Source organism: Giraffa tippelskirchi, chromosome 11 (genome assembly GCF_054371585.1).
Source record: "Giraffa tippelskirchi isolate mGirTip1 chromosome 11, T2T-mGirTip1v1.2.pri, whole genome shotgun sequence".
Lineage (NCBI taxonomy): Eukaryota > Metazoa > Chordata > Mammalia > Artiodactyla > Giraffidae > Giraffa > Giraffa tippelskirchi.
In genome coordinates this window covers 144,087,201-144,108,217 of record NC_137285.1, presented here as the reverse complement: position 1 = coordinate 144,108,217, position 21,017 = coordinate 144,087,201, and the positions used below count along the sequence as shown (strand labels likewise).

General features: G+C 45.5%; 1 protein-coding gene across 7 annotated transcripts in view; it reads right to left on the bottom strand.

Annotated features, from left to right (window-relative positions):
- Positions 1-21,017, bottom strand: part of EXT2 (exostosin glycosyltransferase 2) — a 146,552-nt gene that overhangs the window by 6,322 nt on the left and 119,213 nt on the right. For 2 of the 7 annotated variants that reach the window (XM_081544997.1, XM_081544994.1), the window contains exons 11-14: positions 13,312-13,455; positions 11,320-11,448; positions 9,552-9,634; positions 491-3,118 (exon numbers count right to left, since the gene is read on the bottom strand). In XM_081544997.1, coding sequence (XP_081401123.1) covers positions 3,043-3,118; positions 9,552-9,634; positions 11,320-11,448; positions 13,312-13,455 — 432 coding nt within the window. In that variant the 3' untranslated portion in view covers positions 491-3,042. Of the gene's footprint in view, positions 1-490; positions 3,131-3,186; positions 3,262-9,551; positions 9,635-11,319; positions 11,449-13,311; positions 13,456-21,017 lie in introns of those variants that run through there. The other 5 variants (XM_081544993.1, XM_081544992.1, XR_014069652.1 and 2 more) reach the window with 4 other exon arrangements.

The following is a 21,017-nucleotide window of genomic DNA, read 5'->3' as shown; positions in this document are numbered from 1 at the left end:
TAGATTTGTTCATCAACTGAGCTTAAAGAGGTATAATTCACACATGTGCAGTATTACTAAATGCTGAAATCTAACGATTTAAATATACTGGCAACTATCGCGAAGCAGTTGTTATAGCAGCATTTAACGTTAGCCAGAGCCTCCCTGGCTAACGTTAGGTTTATATCAGAAGAATGAGGGAAATTTTGGCATCCCCTTGGGGTGAGGGTCACCACTCCCTCAATGTATGGCTATGAGAGGCCCTCCGTTTCCCCCCAAGAATATCTAGATCTAATCAGCAAGCACAGAGACTCCTTTGTATGTTTGGGGACACACTGTCTCTAAGAATGTTTGCAGTGGGAGGCTCTTCTCTGCTAGATACACATGGCACCAGATGCGCCTCCCGGCCGACTGTCTTCCCAGACCTGGGAAGGAGGCTGGAGTTGAGGTCAGAAGACGGAAGTTAAATATGCACAAAAGCAAAGTTCCATAATCAATATTTAAGACGTAGTACGAAACAGAATAAAAAACAATTTTAATGATATCCAAAAGCCAAACCAAAGAGTTTCATGGAACTTATAGGTCCCAACTTGGCAGCTGGTGCTCCCAAGGCATCAAATGCCACTAAGATGCTTGGATTGTGCATCAAATTCTGGGCATGGCTTGTCCTCTGACAAACTCAGTGATTTGAAATAATGAAAAGTGAGAGATAGGTAGCTCTTACATGATATCACAAATCTGAAATGGGCTGGAGGTTTCTCAGCAGTCTTAGAGCCAGGGACGGTTCCTCTCAGATCATTGTACTGGAGCTGGAAGCAAAGAAAGCCTGATCTGGCCTTCCCCTGGAGCCTGCCTCAGGCTTCCACCTGGAGTTTTCAGAAAGAACCCATTAAGAGCATCAGAGGACACAAGAGCTGCCCAGGTGTCCTCCTGGGGCCTCTGCTCGTCAGGTGAGGAGGTGCCCGTCTTCCACACTGAAATCCAGGGGTCAGAGGGCTGGGGGGCCGAGTTCTCTTCCTCTGTCCGGCATTCACGTTGAGACCTCCACCCTGCTTCACAAGCTGCCGATGTTGGGGAAGCTCTTCAGTTTCTCAGGAAAGTCGTCCTTGTACAGGACGGGGTCGGCCCGGTGCTCCACCACCTTAAGAGGCATTGTCCCAAAGACGGAAGCGAACTTGTTGATGCACTCGGACCTGGGGGTTTGGGGAGGGCAGCGGGGCGGGGCAGACGAGAGGGACAGGGGTGGGGGACAAAGGAAATGTTCAAGAGGCTGAGAGCAAAATACATCGCGTTCAACACTGGCCCGGGAGCCGGGGAGACGCAAGGCCCCCAGAGTGCTTCCAGGCTCCCCCATGGCTGGGAGGCGGGGCAGGGACAGTGATCTGGGGGCACGCTGCCTATTAGTTCACAGGCAGCCAGGGAGCCAGGGATGCCGTTTGAGCTGTTAGAAGGCCACGGGCCTGCAGAGGTCAGAGGATCATTCCCCCTCCCCCTCCCCCTCAAATTCCAGTCATTCCTCCAGCTCCTTACAAGCAGGCCTCTAACCGAGGTGGATTAGTTGCCAACAAGCCTTAACCCCATCCCTGCCAGCTGAAGAGAAGGCAAAGGGAGAAGGCAAAGGGCTGGATCTCGGCTTCAGCTTGCTTGACCTTAAAAGGGAGAAGGAAGGCTCTTACACGTGGGACAGGACGATGGAAGGCAGAGGAGACAACAGGGGCCTCGAACCTCAGTTTCAAACAACGGTTCAGGCATTCGACCGACATCTATCGAGGGCTGTGAGTGGCAATCTCTAGGAATTACCAGTCCACTTCCATAAGCTCCTCTGTGAGAGCTGAAGTTCACACTGGACAGCTTTCATAATTATAGCTGCACTGGTGTTAGAATCGGCAGCAATAAGTAACTCAGCACCGCTGGGTGAGGGGAGGGTGCGGCCCCCTACCCCCACCCCGAGAGCACGGGCGGGAATCGGTTCTGGTCAACCAGGCCGACTGAGTGTGACAGCTGGGTAATGAGGACATTTCAGCATCAGACCAAAGGGGGAAAATGAGCCCGTAAAACCGCTTTTGAAGTTAAGGGGACCTCAAGGATGGATTTCAGAGAGGTCAGTATTCTCTCTCCTCAGTCAGGCCCACGGCACCTGAGAACCGGTTACCAGAGAAGGGCCGAATTTCAAGACACAGACCGCAAGGTCTTCTGTCCTCAGAGAGACTGTAAGCCTTGCTTCAAGTTATTTTAGTCGACAGCTTTTATTTGAGTTCTTTGAGCTTCAGCAAGAAGCCAATTAATAAAGAAGTTAGTTATTATCCATTCTTTTCTTGTGCCTATTCTGTTGGTCAGAATGAGTTACTATCTCACTTTGAGCTCTTCCAGCTAATAACATCATGGTGCCCACAGCCACAAAGCAACAGCAGCTACCATTTATTCCATGTTCCAGGCTGTGTTAAAGGTGCTTGGCATGTACGAGTTACTCATGTCTCCCTCACAACAACCCCACGAGGCAGGTCTCCAATCCTTCCCACGGCACACTGGGGAGACAGAGGCATATTACAGACTCCGAGACAGGACCAAAGCCAAATAACCGGTAGGGCCGAGCCAAACCCAGGCATTCTGGTTGCTGAGGCTGAAGTCTTCACTATGAGATGAGACACATTTATTTATTATCATTATTCTAGGGTCCAAAGAGAGAAGCTGGAAATTAACAACTGTTAAGCACCTATTGAAAAAGTGAAAGTTGGTCGCTCAGTCGTGTAGACTCTGCAATCCCCTGGACTGTAGCCCTTCAGGCTCCTCTGTCCTTGGAATTCTCCAGGCAAGAGAACTGGAGTGGGTTGCCATTTCCTATTAAGTGCCAGCTAATTTACATACATGACCCCAGCAATTCCTTTAAGTAGCCCCCTCCATACGCCCGAGGGTTGGTGTGGTTTGAGAGACTCAGGCTGAGAGAGGCTAAGGGACTCTCCCAAGGACCTGGAGCTGGAAGGTGGTGGAGCTGGGCTCAAACCCAGGCTTGCGTTGGTAATAGAGGCCTGGGTCTTTCCATCACATTCTACAATGGCCCACAGATCACTGAGCTCCCCTCCTGCTGGCAGTCTTTCGAGACCCAGGAGGTCGCAGTCTCAGGTTCCAAAATGACAGGAGGCTGGGGAAAAGACTGAGAGGTTTTAACAAAATGATAGGAAGCAAGCACCAAACAATAGCTTTTCTCACCTTAAATTATGGGGTCAAGACAGCGGCAGACTAAGTCAAATCTCCCCAAGGTCTCACTTTTGACAGTTGTTCTGCCTATAAACACGGACAGATTTTTGTAGTTTCCAGTGATTCTGCTTGTAGACTCTGGCCAGCAAAGCCCAGCCTAGGGTGCTGGCGAGCATGTATGAAAGAAGAATCACGGTTCCTGGCAGGGGATGGTGGCTCTACGGCCCCTGGGGAGCACTGAGGACAACATCTCCTCTGTAACTAGACTGGCCAACCGGCCTGGGCCACAGGCAAGAGGCCACTGGGGCTCAGGCCAGCTTGACTTGCTGACAGCTGCCCCTGGCTGACCCAGGCTACTGAGTCCTCCTTTCTCTCCACGCAGCCCACCCTGGAGAAGCGACTGCCCATGATGAATGGTACAAGTCCCCGACTGCCAGGTATCGACAGCGTCTCCTACCTTCATTTCATGCAGGGGACCTGGGATGGGGGACAAGCTAGGGTAGATTATGAGTAGGGCTGGTTGCTGGTGGGTCTACCCGAGTTGTTCTCTTGGGGGTCCAGCTGCCATGTCAGTAACTGTTCCCCTAGCTTGGTTTTCTAACCAAGTACAGATAGGCTAAGAACTGCCAATGTCTAGCTCTGAAGTGCTGCAAGTGCCCAGGGGAGAAGACTGATGGCTTTCTGTTTTCCTTTCAAACTCATACTATTACCTACAGTAACAAGGAGCTTGAGGGTCTGCTGCTGCTGCTAAGTCGCTTCAGTCGTGTCCGACTCTGTGTGACCCTACAGACGGCAGCCCACCAGGCTCCCCCGTCCCTGGGATTCTCCAGGCAAGAATACTGAAGTGTGTTGCCGTTTCCTTCTCCAGTGCATGAAAGGGAAAAGTGAAAGTGAAGTTGCTCAGTCGTCTGACTCTTAGCGACCCCATGGACTGTAGCCAACCAGGCTCCTCTGTCCATGGGATTTTCCAGGCAAGAGTACTGGAGTGGGGTGCCATTGCCTTCTCTGGCTTGAGGGTCAGCACTGGGCAAATTGGGAAGCGAACTAACCTCGCCAAGCCCCGGGCTACAGACTTTTCTGTATTATTACTTCTTTCACCCCTAGCATATAATACACTGATACAAAAGTGCTCAATAAATATTTGATGAATTCCTGAATGGATACAGTAATATGACAGTTGATACATCTATTTTAAGAGATGAAATGATTGCAAGTTCAGGATAAGGTAAGTCAATTTCCTTAAGTCAGACAGCTAGTAAGTGGCTAATTCATAATTTGAACGAAGACTGACCTGAATCAAAATACAATGTTTGTTTCTTAAATCAGCATTGTTTGTCTGCCGTACTATCTCGACGTGGGTAAAGCTACTGGACAAAATGAAGTTACAAAATATTCTTTTTCTTAAATTAACTAATAGCAGGACCTGGAAATGGAGGAAGGGCAGTAAAAGTACTCTCCTCCACAACTGAGATTTCTGATTCCAGACCCCAAACATAAGAATAAATAAGCTTACTGAATCACACAACTCAACACAAGGTCAGAACATGCAGAGTGGCTAACTCCTTTCACTGTTTTGTGCAAAACTGCAGACCCCGCAAAGGGAGCTATTTCAGAAACAAAACAAGTGAACAATTCTGCAATGGTAACTCCATCTCTTGGCCCTGTCCAATGGGGCTTAAATCATATCCCCCTCCCCCACAACCTAAGTGTCTTATTTAATAATTCAGTCATTTAACCTTAATCCAAATAGTTTTGCTCGCAGTTTCTAATTAATTCAAGATTGATTTCCTTCTGTTCTCCATCACATTTCTCAAAAGGGGAGCCTGCCATCACCGACTCTACTTCCTCACTGTCGGCTCACACACTATTGCCCCTCAGCCCATCACCCTATGACATTGCTTTTTCCAAAGTCACCAGCGCTGCTGGGCACTGGAGACCCTGGGTCTCTCCTGGCCTCTCTCTAGTGCCTGCCTCTCTCTTTTCAATTACTCTGTCTCCTAAATGTCTGAATTTCTCAAGATTCTACCCATAGCTTTTCTTCAATCAATTGTCATCTCTAGATAGATGTCTTCCAAATCTCCATCTTTGTTTTAATCTTTTTCTAAAGTCCTAGTTCTATATTTCCAACTGGTTGCTCTATATCTATATCTGCATATACAGAGAGTAAGAGCCCAAACTCACCTGCCTTATTGCTCTCCAACTTCGCATACCATTAAAATCTCCTGGCCTCATTAATTACGCTGTTAAAGGTACAATATTCATGTCTTCCCCTCCCCTAATTAGCATCCCTCCTAATTATATTATTTACACCGTTAAAGGTACTACCATTCTTCCTATCTCAATCAACTCCTCCATAACCTCCCCACACCTATTCAGTTGGACATCAAATGCCAGCACATTCTCCTCTGGGAGAAAAAAGGAAAAAGCCTTGTAATTTAATTCAACCCTTCCTCTCCACACTCAACTTAGTTCAAGCCTTCTAACTGTTCTTCTTTCTTCAATCTCACCTTTATGCCATTCTAGGCACTCCTTCCAAATCAATCTCAAAACAACACTTTAATCAAACTACTTCCCTATTCAAGTTCAGTTCAGTTGCTCAGTCGTGTCCAACTCTCTGTGACCCCATGAACCGCAGCACACCAGGCCTCCCTGTCCATCACCAACTCCCAGAGTCCACCCAAACTCAAGTCCACTGAGTCGGTGATGCCATCCAGCCATCTCATCCTCTGTCGTTCCCTTCTCCTCCTGCCCTCAATCCTTCCCAGCATCAAGCTCTTTTCAAATGAGTCAGCTCTTCACATCCGGTGGCCAAAGTATTGGTGTTTCAGCTTCAGCATCAGTCCTTCCAATGAATATTCAGGACTGATCTCCTTTAGGATGGACTGGTTGGATCTCCTTGTAGTCCAAGGGACTCTCAAGAGTCTTCTCCAACACCACAGTTCAAAAGCATCAATTCTTCAGTGCTCAGCTTTCTTTATAGTCCAACTCTCATTTCCATACATGACCACTTTCAGAAAAACCATAGCCTTGACTAGACGGATCTTTATTGACAAAGTAATGTCTCTGCTTTTCAATATGCTATTTAGGTTGGTCATAACTTTCCTTCCAGGAGTAAGAGACTTTTAATTAGATGGCTGCAATCACCATCTACAGTGATTTTGGAGCCCAGAAAAATAAAGTTAGCCACTGTTTCCCCGTCTATTTGCCATGAAGTGATGGGACTGGATGCCACGATCTTAGTTTTCTGAATGTTGAGCTTTAAGCCAACTTTTTCACTCTCCTCTTTCACTTTCATCAAGAGGCTCTTTGGTTCTTCTTCACTTTCTGCCATAAGGGTGGTGTCATCTGCATATCTGACGTTATTGATATTTCTCCCGGCAATCTTGATTCCAGCTTGTGCTTCCTCCAGCCCAGCGTTTCTCATGATGTACTCTGCATATAAGTTAAATAAGCAGGGTGACAAGATACAGCCTTGACATACTCCTTTTCCTATTTGGAACCAGTCTGTTGTTCCATGTCCAGTTCTAACTGTTGCTTCCTGACCTGCATACAGGTTTCTCAAGAGGCAAGTCAGATGGTCTGGTATTCCCATCTCTTTCAGAATTTTCCACAGTTTATTGTGATCCACACAGTCAAAGGCTTTGGCATAGTCAATAAAGCAGAAATAAATGTTTTTCTGGAACTCTCTTACTTTTTCCATGATGCAGCGGATGTTGGCAATTTGATCTCTGGTTCCTCTGCCTTTTCTAAAACCAGCTGGAACATCTGGAAGTTCACGGTTCACATATTGCTGAAGCCTGGCTTGGAGAATTTTGAGCATTACTTTACTAGCGTGTGAGATGAGTGCAATTGTGCAGTAGTTTGAGCATTCTTTGGCACTGACTTTCTTTGGGATTGGAACGAAAACTGACCTTTTCCAGTCCTGTGGCCACTGCTGAGTTTTCCAGATTTGCTATCATATTGAGTGTAGCACCTTCACAGCATCATCTTTCAGGATTTGAAATAGCTCAACTGGAAGTCCATCACCTCCACTAGCTTTGTTCGTAGTGATGCTTCCTAAGGCCCACTTGACTTCTCACTGCAGGGTGTCTGGCTTTAGGTGAGTGATCACACCATCATGATTATCTGGGTCGTGAAGATCTTTTTTGTACAGTTCTCCTGTGTATTCTTGCCACCTCTTCTTCATATCTTCTGCTCCTGTTAAGTCCATACCATTTCTGTCCTTTATTGAATCTTTGCATGAAATGTTCCCTTGGTATCTCTAATTTTCTTGAAGAGATCTCTAGTATTTCCCACTCTATTGTTTTCCTTTATTTCTTTGCATTGATTGCTGAGGAAGGCTTTCTTATCTCTCCTTGCTATTCTTTGGAACTCTGCATTCAAATGGGTATCTCTTTCCTTTTCTCCTTTGCTTTTTGCTTCCCTTCTTTTCACAGCTATTTGTAAGGCCTCCTCAGACAGCCATTTTTTTTTTTACATTTCTTTTTCTTGGGGATGGTCTTGATTCCTGTCTCCTAACTACTTCCCTATTCCCAATTCAAGGCTTACCTAGAGAAAAAAGCCCTTTGGCACTGATGGCCCAGGATGCTATGCTCTAGCAAAACTGGATATCTTGACTGCTTGCCAAATGCACCTTGGACCATCCAGTTTCCTCTGCTGAGGATCTCCTCTTTTTGCCTGGAGCTGGAATCCTAGCAATCTTTGAAGGCTCACTTCAAGTACCACCTTTTACAAAATTATTCATAATAACTGACCTAGTAAGAAGTCACTTTTCTTTCCTCTGACCAGTATATAACATTCTGAGCCTTCCTTTTGACTTATCACATATAGCTTCGAATTAGGTTTGATACACACGTACACATGTGTGTTATCTACTGTTGTTAATTATAAAAATCTGATAAAATCAAGTCTACCAACATCTGGGCAGTGCCTATTCTATTTTCAAAACCCTTTTACCGAGAGGAAGCGTCCACATTTCCCTTAGTTACTTCTTCAGTATTTAATAATAATTATACCTAACTTAAATCTTTCTCACTGCATTTGTTATCATATCAGTTTTGCAGCTTTAGCATGAACTTTAAGGCCATTATTGGGTGAAATTTTCTCCATACAATTCCTTTCTTAGACCATAAAACCCCACCATGTAACTCAGCCCAATCAAAAATGAATTGCTTAATGCTATAAAATTCTCAACACAGAATGGGGGTAGGTTTAAGTAACAATTTCATGTTCTCTAACAGAACTATAATTGGGGTCTCTTCCAAATGAGCTGTGTCGGTAATGTCACTGTCCTTGACTAGGTGATACTTGATACCAGTGACAGATAGTCTAAAGTCACAATAATATATTATTTCATATTGACAGTTGGTAAAAGTCAAGTCATATGGGTAAGATATTTACATATGAGATTATTTAGAGAGTAAGAAGTAAGCGTAAGAAGGAGTAAAGCATTATAGAAGGATCCAGGCCAACTGAAACAACCTCCTGTACAACAAGTCCTCCAGGCTTGAAGGACTCTGACATAGCTGATAGAGTTCAGAAATGAGTGCTGCATGCAGACGCTTATGAGACCCATGGAAACCTGAATTAGATATCTCATTCTAACAGTTATCACAACATTCTCTGAATGCATCCTGGTCCCTTGACAAAAATGCTGTTGGTTGTCAGAGCTTGCTGTCTTATGTAAGAGGCTGCCTTTTGGAAGAATTAGGTTTGATTCAGGAGATTTGAAGCTTGGGGCCTTTGGGACACAAGTGAGACGGTTTTAAGGGAAGACGGACCTCTCCCACTTCCTTCATACTCACCTACAACGCCCTGTATTACATCCACACAAATGGGTGCTTATTGGCTAAGTGACTGAATCAATATAAAGCAGGTGTTTCAGAGCTGCCCTGCTTCTCTCCCTGAAATGTAAAGAGCTGTGCTTGCAATTCTGCTCTTGGTAGGTGTTTTAGTGTGTCCACAAAGGTAATCTGGTCTCTGGTGGGTTTGGTTTAATTCTCTCTAATCGAACTTTTACTGTAACACGGAGATACTACCCTGAAAAACAATCCAGGATTTCCTCGGAATTAGCTCACTTCCACTTGAGTGACTGTGGATGGTTAACTGCTTAGTCCACATGGAGAATCTGGCTTCTGGAGCTTAAGGCCAGCTATATTTTTAAGACCCTTCCAGCCATTACAAATTGAGTGAGTAGCATTCCAAATTAATTCTTTGGGTGACCTGGGCTTGAACTAACCCAATTCCCACGTGCAAAAGGAGGTGACTATGGCTACCAGCTGCTGTCCTTATATCTGCAACAAAGTCCCATAAACAGGCCCAAAGCAGGAAATGGGGATCAGAGGCCAGGGCAGACTTTTGTCTAGAGGCTCACTCACCTCTCCACCATGTGTGTCTGGTCAAGCGAAAGCCCATCAATGGCTGTGCATTCAGGACACTTGAATTTCTTTCGTGGTGTTACCTGCCAGAGGAGCACAAAAATATACCTGGCTGTCAGTGCTAAGGACAATAAAATCAGGCTTGTGACACCACTCTGCATGCATCTGTTCTGTAAGCTGAGACGCCTGTTCCCTCTCCACGTGCACACATGTGCACACACACACACACCGCACCGTTCCTCCACTCAATTCTGTCTGGCTCAGCCAACGGCAGAACTCACAAGGGCCCAATAAAAGAGGCTTGGAGGGCTTTTGCCTTCTGTAACTGGAAAGAAGTGGTGATGACAAGCTCCTTAATTCCTGTTTAATGACTGTTTTCTCACTGCCAAGGTCCTTGTATAAACACCATTTGTTCTTTCAGCCATAAGGGCGATGAAATACAGCTTCCCATAACTTTCACCGTAACCTTAGTTCCAACAGGCTCTCTTTCTCCTTCTTCCAGCTAATGGCAAATGCTACGGGCGGCACCATGCTCTTGAAGACGTCAGGTTATTTTGCAATCCCTTTGAGTCAGGAAAAAAAATCCAATGGTCCTTTGCCCTCTGAATCCTTTTCCCTCACTCTCCCCACCACCTTCCTCACACCTCAAACTTCGAATACTTTTCTAGCAAACTCAGGGGAAGCTGCTATCGTAACCCAGTGAAGATAAGTAAACAGTAGAGGGTGGGTGGGGAGGAAAGCTAGATTACTGAGACCCGGCTAAGAAGGACACAGACTCGAGGAATTACTGTCCAGAGTAACAAGGCACAGCTAAAGAATGTCTTGAAGAATGACAAAAAATGAATTTGGAGATAAGAGGGGTTCTTTTAAAACTACTTTTGCAATTTACATTCTTTAATTGTCCCTGTAGTGAGTTGTTCACTGAGCTATTTAGAGAGCCGAGGGATAGCGTAAAGATTGGATCAAGTCTGGACAGTGACTTTTCCTCTTTTCTTAGTCACTGGTTTAATCTGGCTTCTCTCATCAATTCATATTAATAGCACGAGGAATCATTCTGGAATGTTATACCATGTTTCCAATATAAGCTTCCAGTTTAGGAATCTGGCCTAGAAGCACGGGCCATTTTCACATGTCGAATTCTAATCCAGAAAGAAAAAAAGGTCAAGATGACTCCACTGATATAAAGAAGTGTACTCTCTCTACATTTCTAGGGACCTGATTTGGGCAAGACCTACATTTCAGGAATAGATATTTGTTATAGAAACAAAGATCCCCACATGATCTTTACATACTCTCAGCTTTTAATATGCTATGGGAAAGGTACTTTTAAAAATTGGTAATCACTGTCTTAAAACCGTGTTTAGGACAACTACCGGTAAAACTGTACAAGGTATACTATCTTCTCAACATCTATTAAAAAAAAATCAGCTACCTTAAGAAAGATGTAATTTCATTCTTTAGAAGAACTAGATTCCAAATTAGTGTTGAGAAAAAAATTACATTTTAAAAACAAACACGATTTGTAGATTAACCATTATAGACTTTCTGATGCTGGCAGTTAAAAAACTATAACTAAAGAAACTTTATGTAACAAAAGAAAATACGCCGAGCTTCAATTTCACAATGTGAAACATCCATCATAGAATCTTAAAGCTAAAAGGCAGCTGAAAGTTCATCTATTCCATGTCTTCATTTACAGCTATGAATACTTTGGAGACTCAGAAAGGTGCCCAAGATGTGCCCAGGGCTCGCCATAGATGCCTCCTACCTTGATGACAGCTTTCCCAGTGACGTTAGCCACCAGGAAATTCATGGCAATGTCTTCACAGTTCATATGAGCATCCACCCAGTTCTTGATGTCCCCAGGCATCTTGTAGGTATACAGGTAATTAAAATACTGCCAGGTGAGACAAAAGAGGAGACATATTCAAATAGCAGTTCCCCGTGGCTGATATACACACAACAACTGAGCCATGGCAGGGGGACTAGCTTTCTCTCCTAAGAGGAGTCACAATGTTGGATCAATACAAAGGCCAAAGGAAGCATCAGGATGCTTGTGGTCAGGCGACCAGCTGTCTTTAACACTGTCATTCTTTAAAAAAATCACCTACTGTAAGCAGAGGAACATACAGTACAGTGTGAAGTCCCTGAAAGATGCAGGCCCTTTGGACTGATTAACGTATGTGTTTAATAAATATCATTCAGAGACACACTACATACTGAGCTTTACTGAATCCTTCCCTCTGAGTCACAGTGCTCCACCCTGTTTTTTATATTCCCCACGGACGGCAGATAGCAACAGAGATATATTAATGGTGGACTGACATTGCAGACATGTCCTTTATTGAAGTAAAACAAAAATGAGGCAATTCCAAAACTACCATAATGTACATGTATGAAATAATATAGAAATTTGTGGTATAATACAGAAATACATCTGCCAAAAAGGTATTTATCAGTCTATTATAGCCCCAAGAATTATAAACCTTATATATTTACTTATGCTTTGCTAAGAAAAAAACTCATTTCTGGATTGAGAGCCCTGAGAAATATGAGGGCATCAGTGCTGAGATCACAACAAGCAATTGATATAAATACAGTGAAGTCAACTTAACTGCACTGGGCTGAATAGATCTTTCTCCTGACATCAGTTCTTTATGCCACTGCTGACAATTGACAAGTTATTACTGTTTAATTAAGCCACACACTCCCAGGGAGCACTCCACCACCAAACATAATATTCTAAAGTCCAATGTATACCCTTCAATCTCTTCCTTTAATAAAAAAGAGTCAAAAACATACAGTGACAGTTATCAGAAGGAATACAAAAGGCCAAATACACAAAAGGAATTTCAAACCCCAAGTGATCAAATCAAAGTGAAATCAATAAAATCAATTTTCACTTAGCAAAATAGCTAAGCTTGAATTTTTTAAAGATGTATCTCATGCAAGAAAGACTATGATAGGACACTTTTATATTTTTCTGGTGAGAATGTAAATTGCCACAAACAATATTGAGAACAACCAATGAATATATATAACAAAACCTCCCCAAAATGTTCATAATTCTTCTAGGAATCTATCATAAAGATCATAAGTATAGACAGTTATGAAAATGGATACTGATCATTATTTAAGCATTTGATGTAAAGCATTATCTAGCAAAAAAATTAGATACAACCTAAATATCTGATAACAGAGAAATAGTTGTATAGATCTATGGAATATTAATATAATAGTATATTAGCAATTATGTTAAGTAGAGGTTGTTTATAAAGAAATGTTAGTGACATAAGGAAAAAACTCATAATATAATACATGCAAAAAAGCTGATGAGAATATTTACAACTCAATGTGTGAATCAGTAAATAAAAAAGACAAATTGGAAAAAACACCTAAATAATAATAATAATACTGCATTGGCCAAAAAGTTCATTCATTATTTTCCATAAGATTTACAGAAAAATATGCATGGACTTTTTGGCCAACCCAATAGTTTATCTACCATTAGTCCTATGATAGAACTTTCAGTGATTTTTCTTATACAATAAATTTGTTCCATATTTGAACATGCAATACTTTAATAATTAGAAAAATAACTTAATTAAAAAAAAATCACACAACATGGCCTTTCTAAGCTCTCTGAATAGAACATTTTTCCTAAACTTGGCAAAAATTAGTTTGGGCAAAATAAAACGAGTATCATACTCTTGGTTTTGCCAGTTTAGCCCCACTTGCCTCAAGCCTGTCCCCACCTTACCTTGTGATAAAAGGCTGCGCCTGTGAGCACCATGGACACCTCATTGGTCCACTCAGACTCATACTTCCACTTATTCATCTCATGGTCCCAGAGATGCAGGCGACCTGGGTAACCCACCAACCGGTCAGGAAATTCTCGCCAGACCTGAGGACAGAAACACAGCAGCAATCAGTTCCCAGTTCAGACAGTAACCAAGCACAGTGCTCAGTTCTTTCAGTGACAGAATCCCTGCATTCAGATCTTCACAGACGAAGAGCAGAATGGGCTTCTGAAGAAATCTGATCCAACAGGTGCTCTTTCTTCCGCCAATACTCAAAGATAAATGTTGATTCTAATTTCCTCTACAACTTCCGGGTTTGTACTTGGAAATTTCAAGTAATGTAGAATAATAGCTTCTTGAATTGGGCCAAAGTATATGATCTCTCAACGGGCGATTAGAGAAATAGGTTCCACTCTTTTTTTTTTTTAGGTTCCACTCTTAATGAATGCACAAATGAAGCATAAATGAAACCGTGATTTACGGTCAATTTTGATGATTGTGGAAACTTACAAAGTCTCTGCTTCTGAAAAAGAAAAAAATCTATCTGGAGCACAAAGACATTTTTTATGATCTTTTGGAAGCCTCAGGTATAGAGGAGTTGCCTGATTTTAAAAACTATAACATACTGAAAACAAAATTTTGATTTCCACATTTGGAAAGGCTCTGAGATATAGTTTTGTTAAACAGAATTGGTATATGAGAGTGGGGTACATCCAATACTTTTCTCCATGTATTTCCATACAATTTCCCTAGCCTTTAAACCACTAACCATTAGTGAATACTGAAAATTTACTAGCTGTCCTGGAGCCTCTGCTCAGAACCACTGAGTCCTCATCCTTGCCCAGACCTCTACACAGCAGAGTTCCCGAGGGCCTAGTCCTGGAGAGCTACACTCTCTTAAACTCTCCCCGCAAGTAACATCTAGCTTCAATCTTTTTAAACACCGTCTAGACTCTGATGACCTCTAAATGCAGTTTTGGCCCTGAATGTTTCTGACACAACCAACTGCTTACTTAATACCTTCAGCTAAATTAACAACAGGCACCTCAAACTTAACATGTCTGAAGCATGACTCTTGATTCCACAGCCTGGGAAAAGCCATCCTCTCATAAATTTGCCATCCTAATTTACTGTCTCAGTAAATTATCTAATCCAACTGTTCAGGCCAAAAGCTAAGAGCCAATCTTTACTCCTTTCCTCTTGCCCCACATCCAGTCCTCTAGCAAGTACTCCTGGCTCTACTTCTGACGCCCTCTTACCACTTCTGCTACCACTGTCTCCAGCTCAAACCACCATCATTACCAGATTACTGTGGATTACTGGATTACTGCAACAGGCTTCCAATTTGTTTGCTTCCACCCCTGCCCTTCCAAACCATCATTTACAGAGCATCCCTAAAAGGACCATTCCTAAAAGAAGAGTAGGGTATGCTTTACAGGGTAATTCAACCAGTGGGTGCCATCCTATTAATTTATATATATTTTCATTATATATTTACCCACATGTATATAAGTCATATGGTCATACATGCTATAGCAACCAGAGGTTTGCCCCACATCCGAGTGTCCCTGAGTCCAGGGAGGATGCGTCACTGCTTTCCCAAGGTCAGCATGCTAGTACCCCCCGCCCTCCTGCACCTTTTAGGTGGCACAGGGGTAAAGAATCTTCCTGCCAATGCAGAAGATGCAAGAGGTGCGGGTTCGATCCCCGGGTCGGGAAGATCCCCTGAAGTAGGAAATGGCAACCCACTCTAGTATTCTTGCCTGGAAAATTCCAAGGACAGAGGAGCCTGGCGGGCTACAGGGCTTGGGGTCACAAAGAGTCGGACACAACTGAGGGACTGAGCACAGGGCTGCTTTAAAAAATAACATAAACTGGGTGGCTTAATACAACAGAAATCTAGAAATCAGAAGTCAAGGTGCTGGTGGGGCTGTCTCACCCGGGGAAAGGATCCTGCCTGCCTCCCCCTGGCTCCTGGTGGGTAGCTGTCAATCTCCGGCATTCCTTGGCTTGTAGACACACCACTCCAAACCTCTGCTTTCACACGGTCTTCTTCTCTGAGTGTGTGTCTCTGTGTCCGAATTTCTCCTTTTATGTAAGGATTCCAGATAAACTAGATTAGGGCCCACCCTAACAATCTCACTTTAACTTGATTACCTCTGAAAAGACCCTATTTCCAATAAGGTTACTAAGGATTAGGATTTCAGCATACCTCTTTTAGGCATGTTCAATCCATAACATCCCCCAGACAAGATCTTTAAAAAATGTTCCACTCAAAACAAAAAATGGCTTCCTCCTAAGAAGTGAAGTGAAGTGAAGTGAAGTTGCTCAGTCGTGTCTGACTCTTTGCAACCGCATGAACTGTAGCCCGCCAGGCTCCTCTGTCCATGGGATTTCCCAGGCAACAGTACTGGAGTGGGTTGCCATTTCCTTCTCCAGGGCATCTTCCCGACCCAGGGATCAAACCCGGGTGTCCCGCATTGTAGGCAGACGCTTTACTGCCTGAGCCACCAGGGAATATGCAAACTCTTCAGCATGTTCTAAACAGCCTTCCTACCCTCCAGCCTCTCTCTCTTACCACGTTCTCGACAAGTCAGTGGCTTCCCTGTCCTTTAACTGTGACTAGACCTTAAGCCCTCTGCACCTGCTATTTCTCTGATGGGCTATTCCCCCAGCTCTTCAAAAGGCTGGTTTCTGCTCATCAGTCAGGTCTCTAGTTAACTATCACCTACTCTGAGAGGCCTTTCCAGACCCTCCCATCCAAGGTATACGCCATCCCCAGACGAGCCATTCTTCATCACAGCCCCTCACTCCATGCATTTCTTCATCAAACTTCCATTTCACGAAACTGCACTGGTTATTTATTGTCTACTTTTATCTCTTTTCCTCCCGTAGGGTTTAGAGTTTAAACTCCATGAGGACAGAGATTCATGGTGGGATTCCAAGTACAAAGCACTGTGCCAGCACATGACAGCCTTCCACGCACAGCTGCTGAAGGCACGGCCGGACAGGCAAAACCTCGGCCGGCAAAAAGCTGAGCAGGGAAGAAGCGGACCAAAGTCCCTTCCTGTTTTCTTCATAGCCAGAGCTAGGACACTTCTTCATTCAGAAAGGAGGCCTGCAACAGTACTGATCACCAGTTACCGTTCGTAATAATGTGATAGCCTTGGTGTGAGAAGATTACAGTAACAACTCACCATCACTAAAGCACATGTTTTAAATCTCATTTCCAGGAGCGGGAAAGGGACATTGCTGAGTCATTACACTCTCTTGCCCAGTCTTTGTGATCATCTATCTGCTTTTATGGATGTCTGACTGGGGTCTTGAATGTGGTCTGGAATGGTGGAAAGAGGTTTCCTTTGTGTGGAACCAGCTCACCTAACAGGCCTCTCCAGCCCACAGCCTTGGCCTTATGAACACCATGTTGTAATCAACAGAGCTAATCGGCCACAGGCGTCATCATAATAGCTGCAGACAAATGAATCCATGTCAAACATTTCCTCAGATGTATAATGCTGCTGCTGTGTTCTCTCTACTCTGGGGTTTGTATTTCAGCAGATTAAATTAATATAATACTATTACAGAGCCACAACACAGGCTGTGGGTCCTAACATCTATCTGGCCTGCAGGCCGGGGAGACCCCACCAAACTGCACGGCCAGGTTTCTCTGCTTGGCATCGAGCACCTGCCTGTTCAAGCCACATCACAACCACCATCACCGATTCATCTCAACGGGATGAGAGATTTCTGAAGGGCTATGAGCACAAGCAACTACACTCAGCACCAGCGGTGGGCAAGGTAGAGAAGGGGCAGGGTGGGGGCATCCATTCAGCTGGCACCTCTGCTGGATGCAAGCTGCATCCCATCTCTTCCCACCCCAATGTATTTTGAGTTAACATAGCTCTCTAACCTGGGGCTTCCCTGATGGCTCAGTTGGTAAAGAATCCACCTGCAATGCAGGAGACCCCGGTTCAATTCCTGGGTCAGGGAGATCCCCTGGAGAAGGGACAGGCTACCCACTCCAGTATTCTTGGGCTTCCCTGGTGGCTCAGATGGTAAAGAATCAGTCTGCATTGTGGGAGACCTGGGTTCGATACCTGGGTTGAGAAGATCCCCTGGAGGAGGGCATGGCAACCCACTCCAGTATTCTTGCCTGGAGAATCCCCATGGATACAGGAGCCTGGCGGGCTACAGTCCATGGGGTCACGAAGAGTCGGACATGACTGAGCAACTAAGCACAGCACAGCTCTCTAATCCATGTGAAGGAAGGTGAAATCACCTTCCCAAGGGGTTCTTCTTTTCAAGCCCCCATTGACAGCAATGATAACAACTGTCTCAGTTTTAGGGTCGGAGGCTGTTTTGATTTCAGTCCTCTTCCTGTGAGCTCAAGCCACTTACCAGGCTTCTCTCTGGGGACACTTAATTTGGTGACACTGGGTCACAAAACACTGAACGCCGCCGCTCTGAAAGCATCCGCGGTGTCCTGGCTCTCAGACGCCTTTGGAGGCTTCGGCGAGCGCGGCTCCTCAGGCGGGGCCTCTCTGCCCTTGACTTACTCCAGGCAGCTGGATGCAATCAAGATACTATCCTTGTCACTTCATCTATAACTCTGCAGCTGACTGCAGGATCAAAACGGAGTGGAACGGAAGGGGACAGGCCCTCTCACAGAGCGCGGGTGTAGTATGAAGCCCGATTAGGTATACAGTAAAGCATTTTCCCAGCCAGAAGAGCGGGAACCCGACTTCGACCCCCTTTCCCTCATCGCTCCCCACCTCCCACCCTAATTCCACTTTTTTTCTTTTTACTTCAGGGAAATGCTCTGGGGTCAGCCCTTTGTCATTATTAACAGATGCCTTTATATATTGTAGTGCAGGCATTTGAAACTTCACATTACATCCCTATAGTTGGAGTAATAGTGCTCCAGAGCTATTAATATGTTCAAGTCACAAAGCCATCATTCAATTGCTTGCCTGTACTATCAACATCTTCTATATACAGTGTCATCTATTTTAAATTGCACACATCTTTGAAGACAGAGGCCCATGTCTGTTAAAACAAACTCCATGCCTTGATCAGGGGCTTGGCATAATTTGAACAGTCCTATGTGTGTGTTAGTCGCTCGGTTGTGTCCTACTCTTTGTGACTCATGGACTGTAGTCTTCCAGGCTCCTCTGTCCATAGGATTCCCCAGGCAAGAATATTGGAGTGGGTTGCCATTTCCTTTTCCACAGGACCTTCCCGACCTAAGGATTGAACCTGGGTCCTGGGTCTTTTGTAGCTTCCCACTCCTAGAGGATAAAACTAAGATCTTCTACCTTTGTTCAAAAGGCACAGGAGGCAGCCCTGATTACCGCCTACAGGAAGTGCACCAGGGCACGTGGTTAACGTATACCTAGGAACAGCTCTGCCACAGATGAGTTGTGCCCCAGACCTATTCAAGTTGCCCTGATTCCATTCTGCCCTCTGCAAAATGAGGGGTTGGATTAAATGACCTCTAATGCACTTTCAGGCCTAAATTCTCATAACTTCTTCCCCACTAATCTATTTCCAAGGAAACTAATTCAGCAACTGTGATCAGTTGCTGGTCTGCATTATTTCACTTTGTTTTAAAATGCCATACACATACAGGTACCCAATAAATGTTCCTGAAAAGAGGATAATGCACTATATTCTAAGCCAGCTTAGCGAGTGCATTTTAAACTCAGGGTGTGTGCTAACCACAGTCAGATTCAGGAAACAGACTGGGGGTGGGGGGTGCGGGGAAGGTGTAACAACAGGTGGCACCCATCTGGGATGTCTGATGAGGAGCTCACGGGTTAGCTCCAGGAGGAAAGGGACTCTCTGAAGTGGCCGCTGCAGTCACCACACTTTCAAAGGCAGAGCTCCGCAGGGATACAGCCACTGCGTGAGAGGAATGCCACATATACCAGGCCTCGTGAACCAAGAGATGGACTAAGAAGTGGTGAGGGAAACGGGGGGATGTGGGCCCAAGGTCCTCCAAACAGGGCTAGGATTCATTCCTCTCCTTGCATACATCCCCTCGACTGTGTCAGTCCCTGACCATCAAAGCAGAACAGAACGCTATGATCCAGCCCACGCCCTGTGGCCACGTGCCAGGGTGAGCCATGGCAGCGCTGCAAGGAACCCGACTTGTGAACGCCTCGGAATTAGCGGCCACCCTTCCCATTGGGCTTGTCTTGCGTGCTCCCCAGATGAGAAAGGGGGAGGCTGCCTGGGTTCCAATTTCTAGCTGCTTTCCACAGAGGAGCCAGTGATTGGATTCACTCTCAGTCCTCTGGGAACAAAGCTCACCTTTTATATTTGAAATTTCCTGAGATGAAGTGGGATGGAGGGACTGACTGGCCTTGTTTTCAGCTCATGCTTTTAATTACAATGGCGGATGGTAGTTTTCATCGAGGGTGGTTGGGGCACCATTAAATGTTAATGCTGGGAACCTAGAGGCAGTGAGCCCGAAGCTGTCATCCGAACCGCCCTAATGCTGATGGGTTTTGACAAATTCACCTACGTGCTTCGTTGTGTATTAAGCTTTACCTGTTATTAGATAGATCACTTCAGTCTGCCCCAGAGACCTTTTCAACCCAAGGTGGGGTTCTACTTAAAATAAACCAACGGGAAGAGCAGCACCATGGGCAGGCTCCTGGGTTTTGGTGGCAACCCTATCCGCCCCGGTCTGGCTGGACATAGTGCTCTGGCGCTGGAGGACATGATCACCATTACTCTCAAGCCCTTTCCTCAGGCCTGGGGCAGTGGTGAAGCTGAGGAGACAGACCAGTGCTGGCCACAGCTGGTAGAGGGAGTGTGTGCCAGTAAACCCTTCACCGCTACCTCTGTTAGGAGGACGTCACTGGAGAGGCGGAGGAGGAAACGGCACCCACTCCAGTATTGTTGCCTGGAGCACCCCATGGAGCATCCAATGGACGGGGGAGCCTGGCGGGCTACAGGCCATGGGGTGGCAAAGAGTCGGACGCGACTGAGTCTCACACACACACTGAGGAGGGGGCTCTAAGACATTCACTCTCTCCCCAGATGGAGGGCCCGTGAGCCTTTGGTGGAGGGTAAGGAGAGACTCACGTTCCAGCAGTCTAAGCTGCGGAGCCCCGTCCACGCTAACTCGGGGGTCACTGGGACGGCAGAGGTCACTTGGTCCGGTATCCCCTCCCTGGACAGATGGGAAAGCTGAGGGCTGGTCCCGAGGTCACACCGTGCGGTCCCACCTAACTTCCCGTCCGGCCTCTGCTCATGAAGTCTTGTGGTCGCCCTCTCTCCTAGTTCTAAAGAGTGGGTTGCCATTTCCTTCTCCAGGGGCTCTTCCTGACACAGGGATTGAACTCAGGTCTCCCGCGTTGCAGGCAGACGTTTTGCCGTCTGAGCCACCAGGGAAGCTCCCTAGTTCTAAAAAGCACCTCCTCTTCCCCACCTCAGGCCCTCACTTGTCACGGAAGCCAAGTGACGGCATCTGAAGTCACAGCCAGTGCCAGTGTGCTCAGCTGGGTGCAGCTGGTGGCAGAGATGGTCAAGGGTCCTACGCGCACGTGGAATGAGCAGGGAGGGAACAGCACGGGGAGCGAGAGACGGTGGGGAAACAGCAAAACCTTCTGCTCCCCTCAGCACTCGGCTTCTGATAGCCAAAGGCTCGTCGAGAACG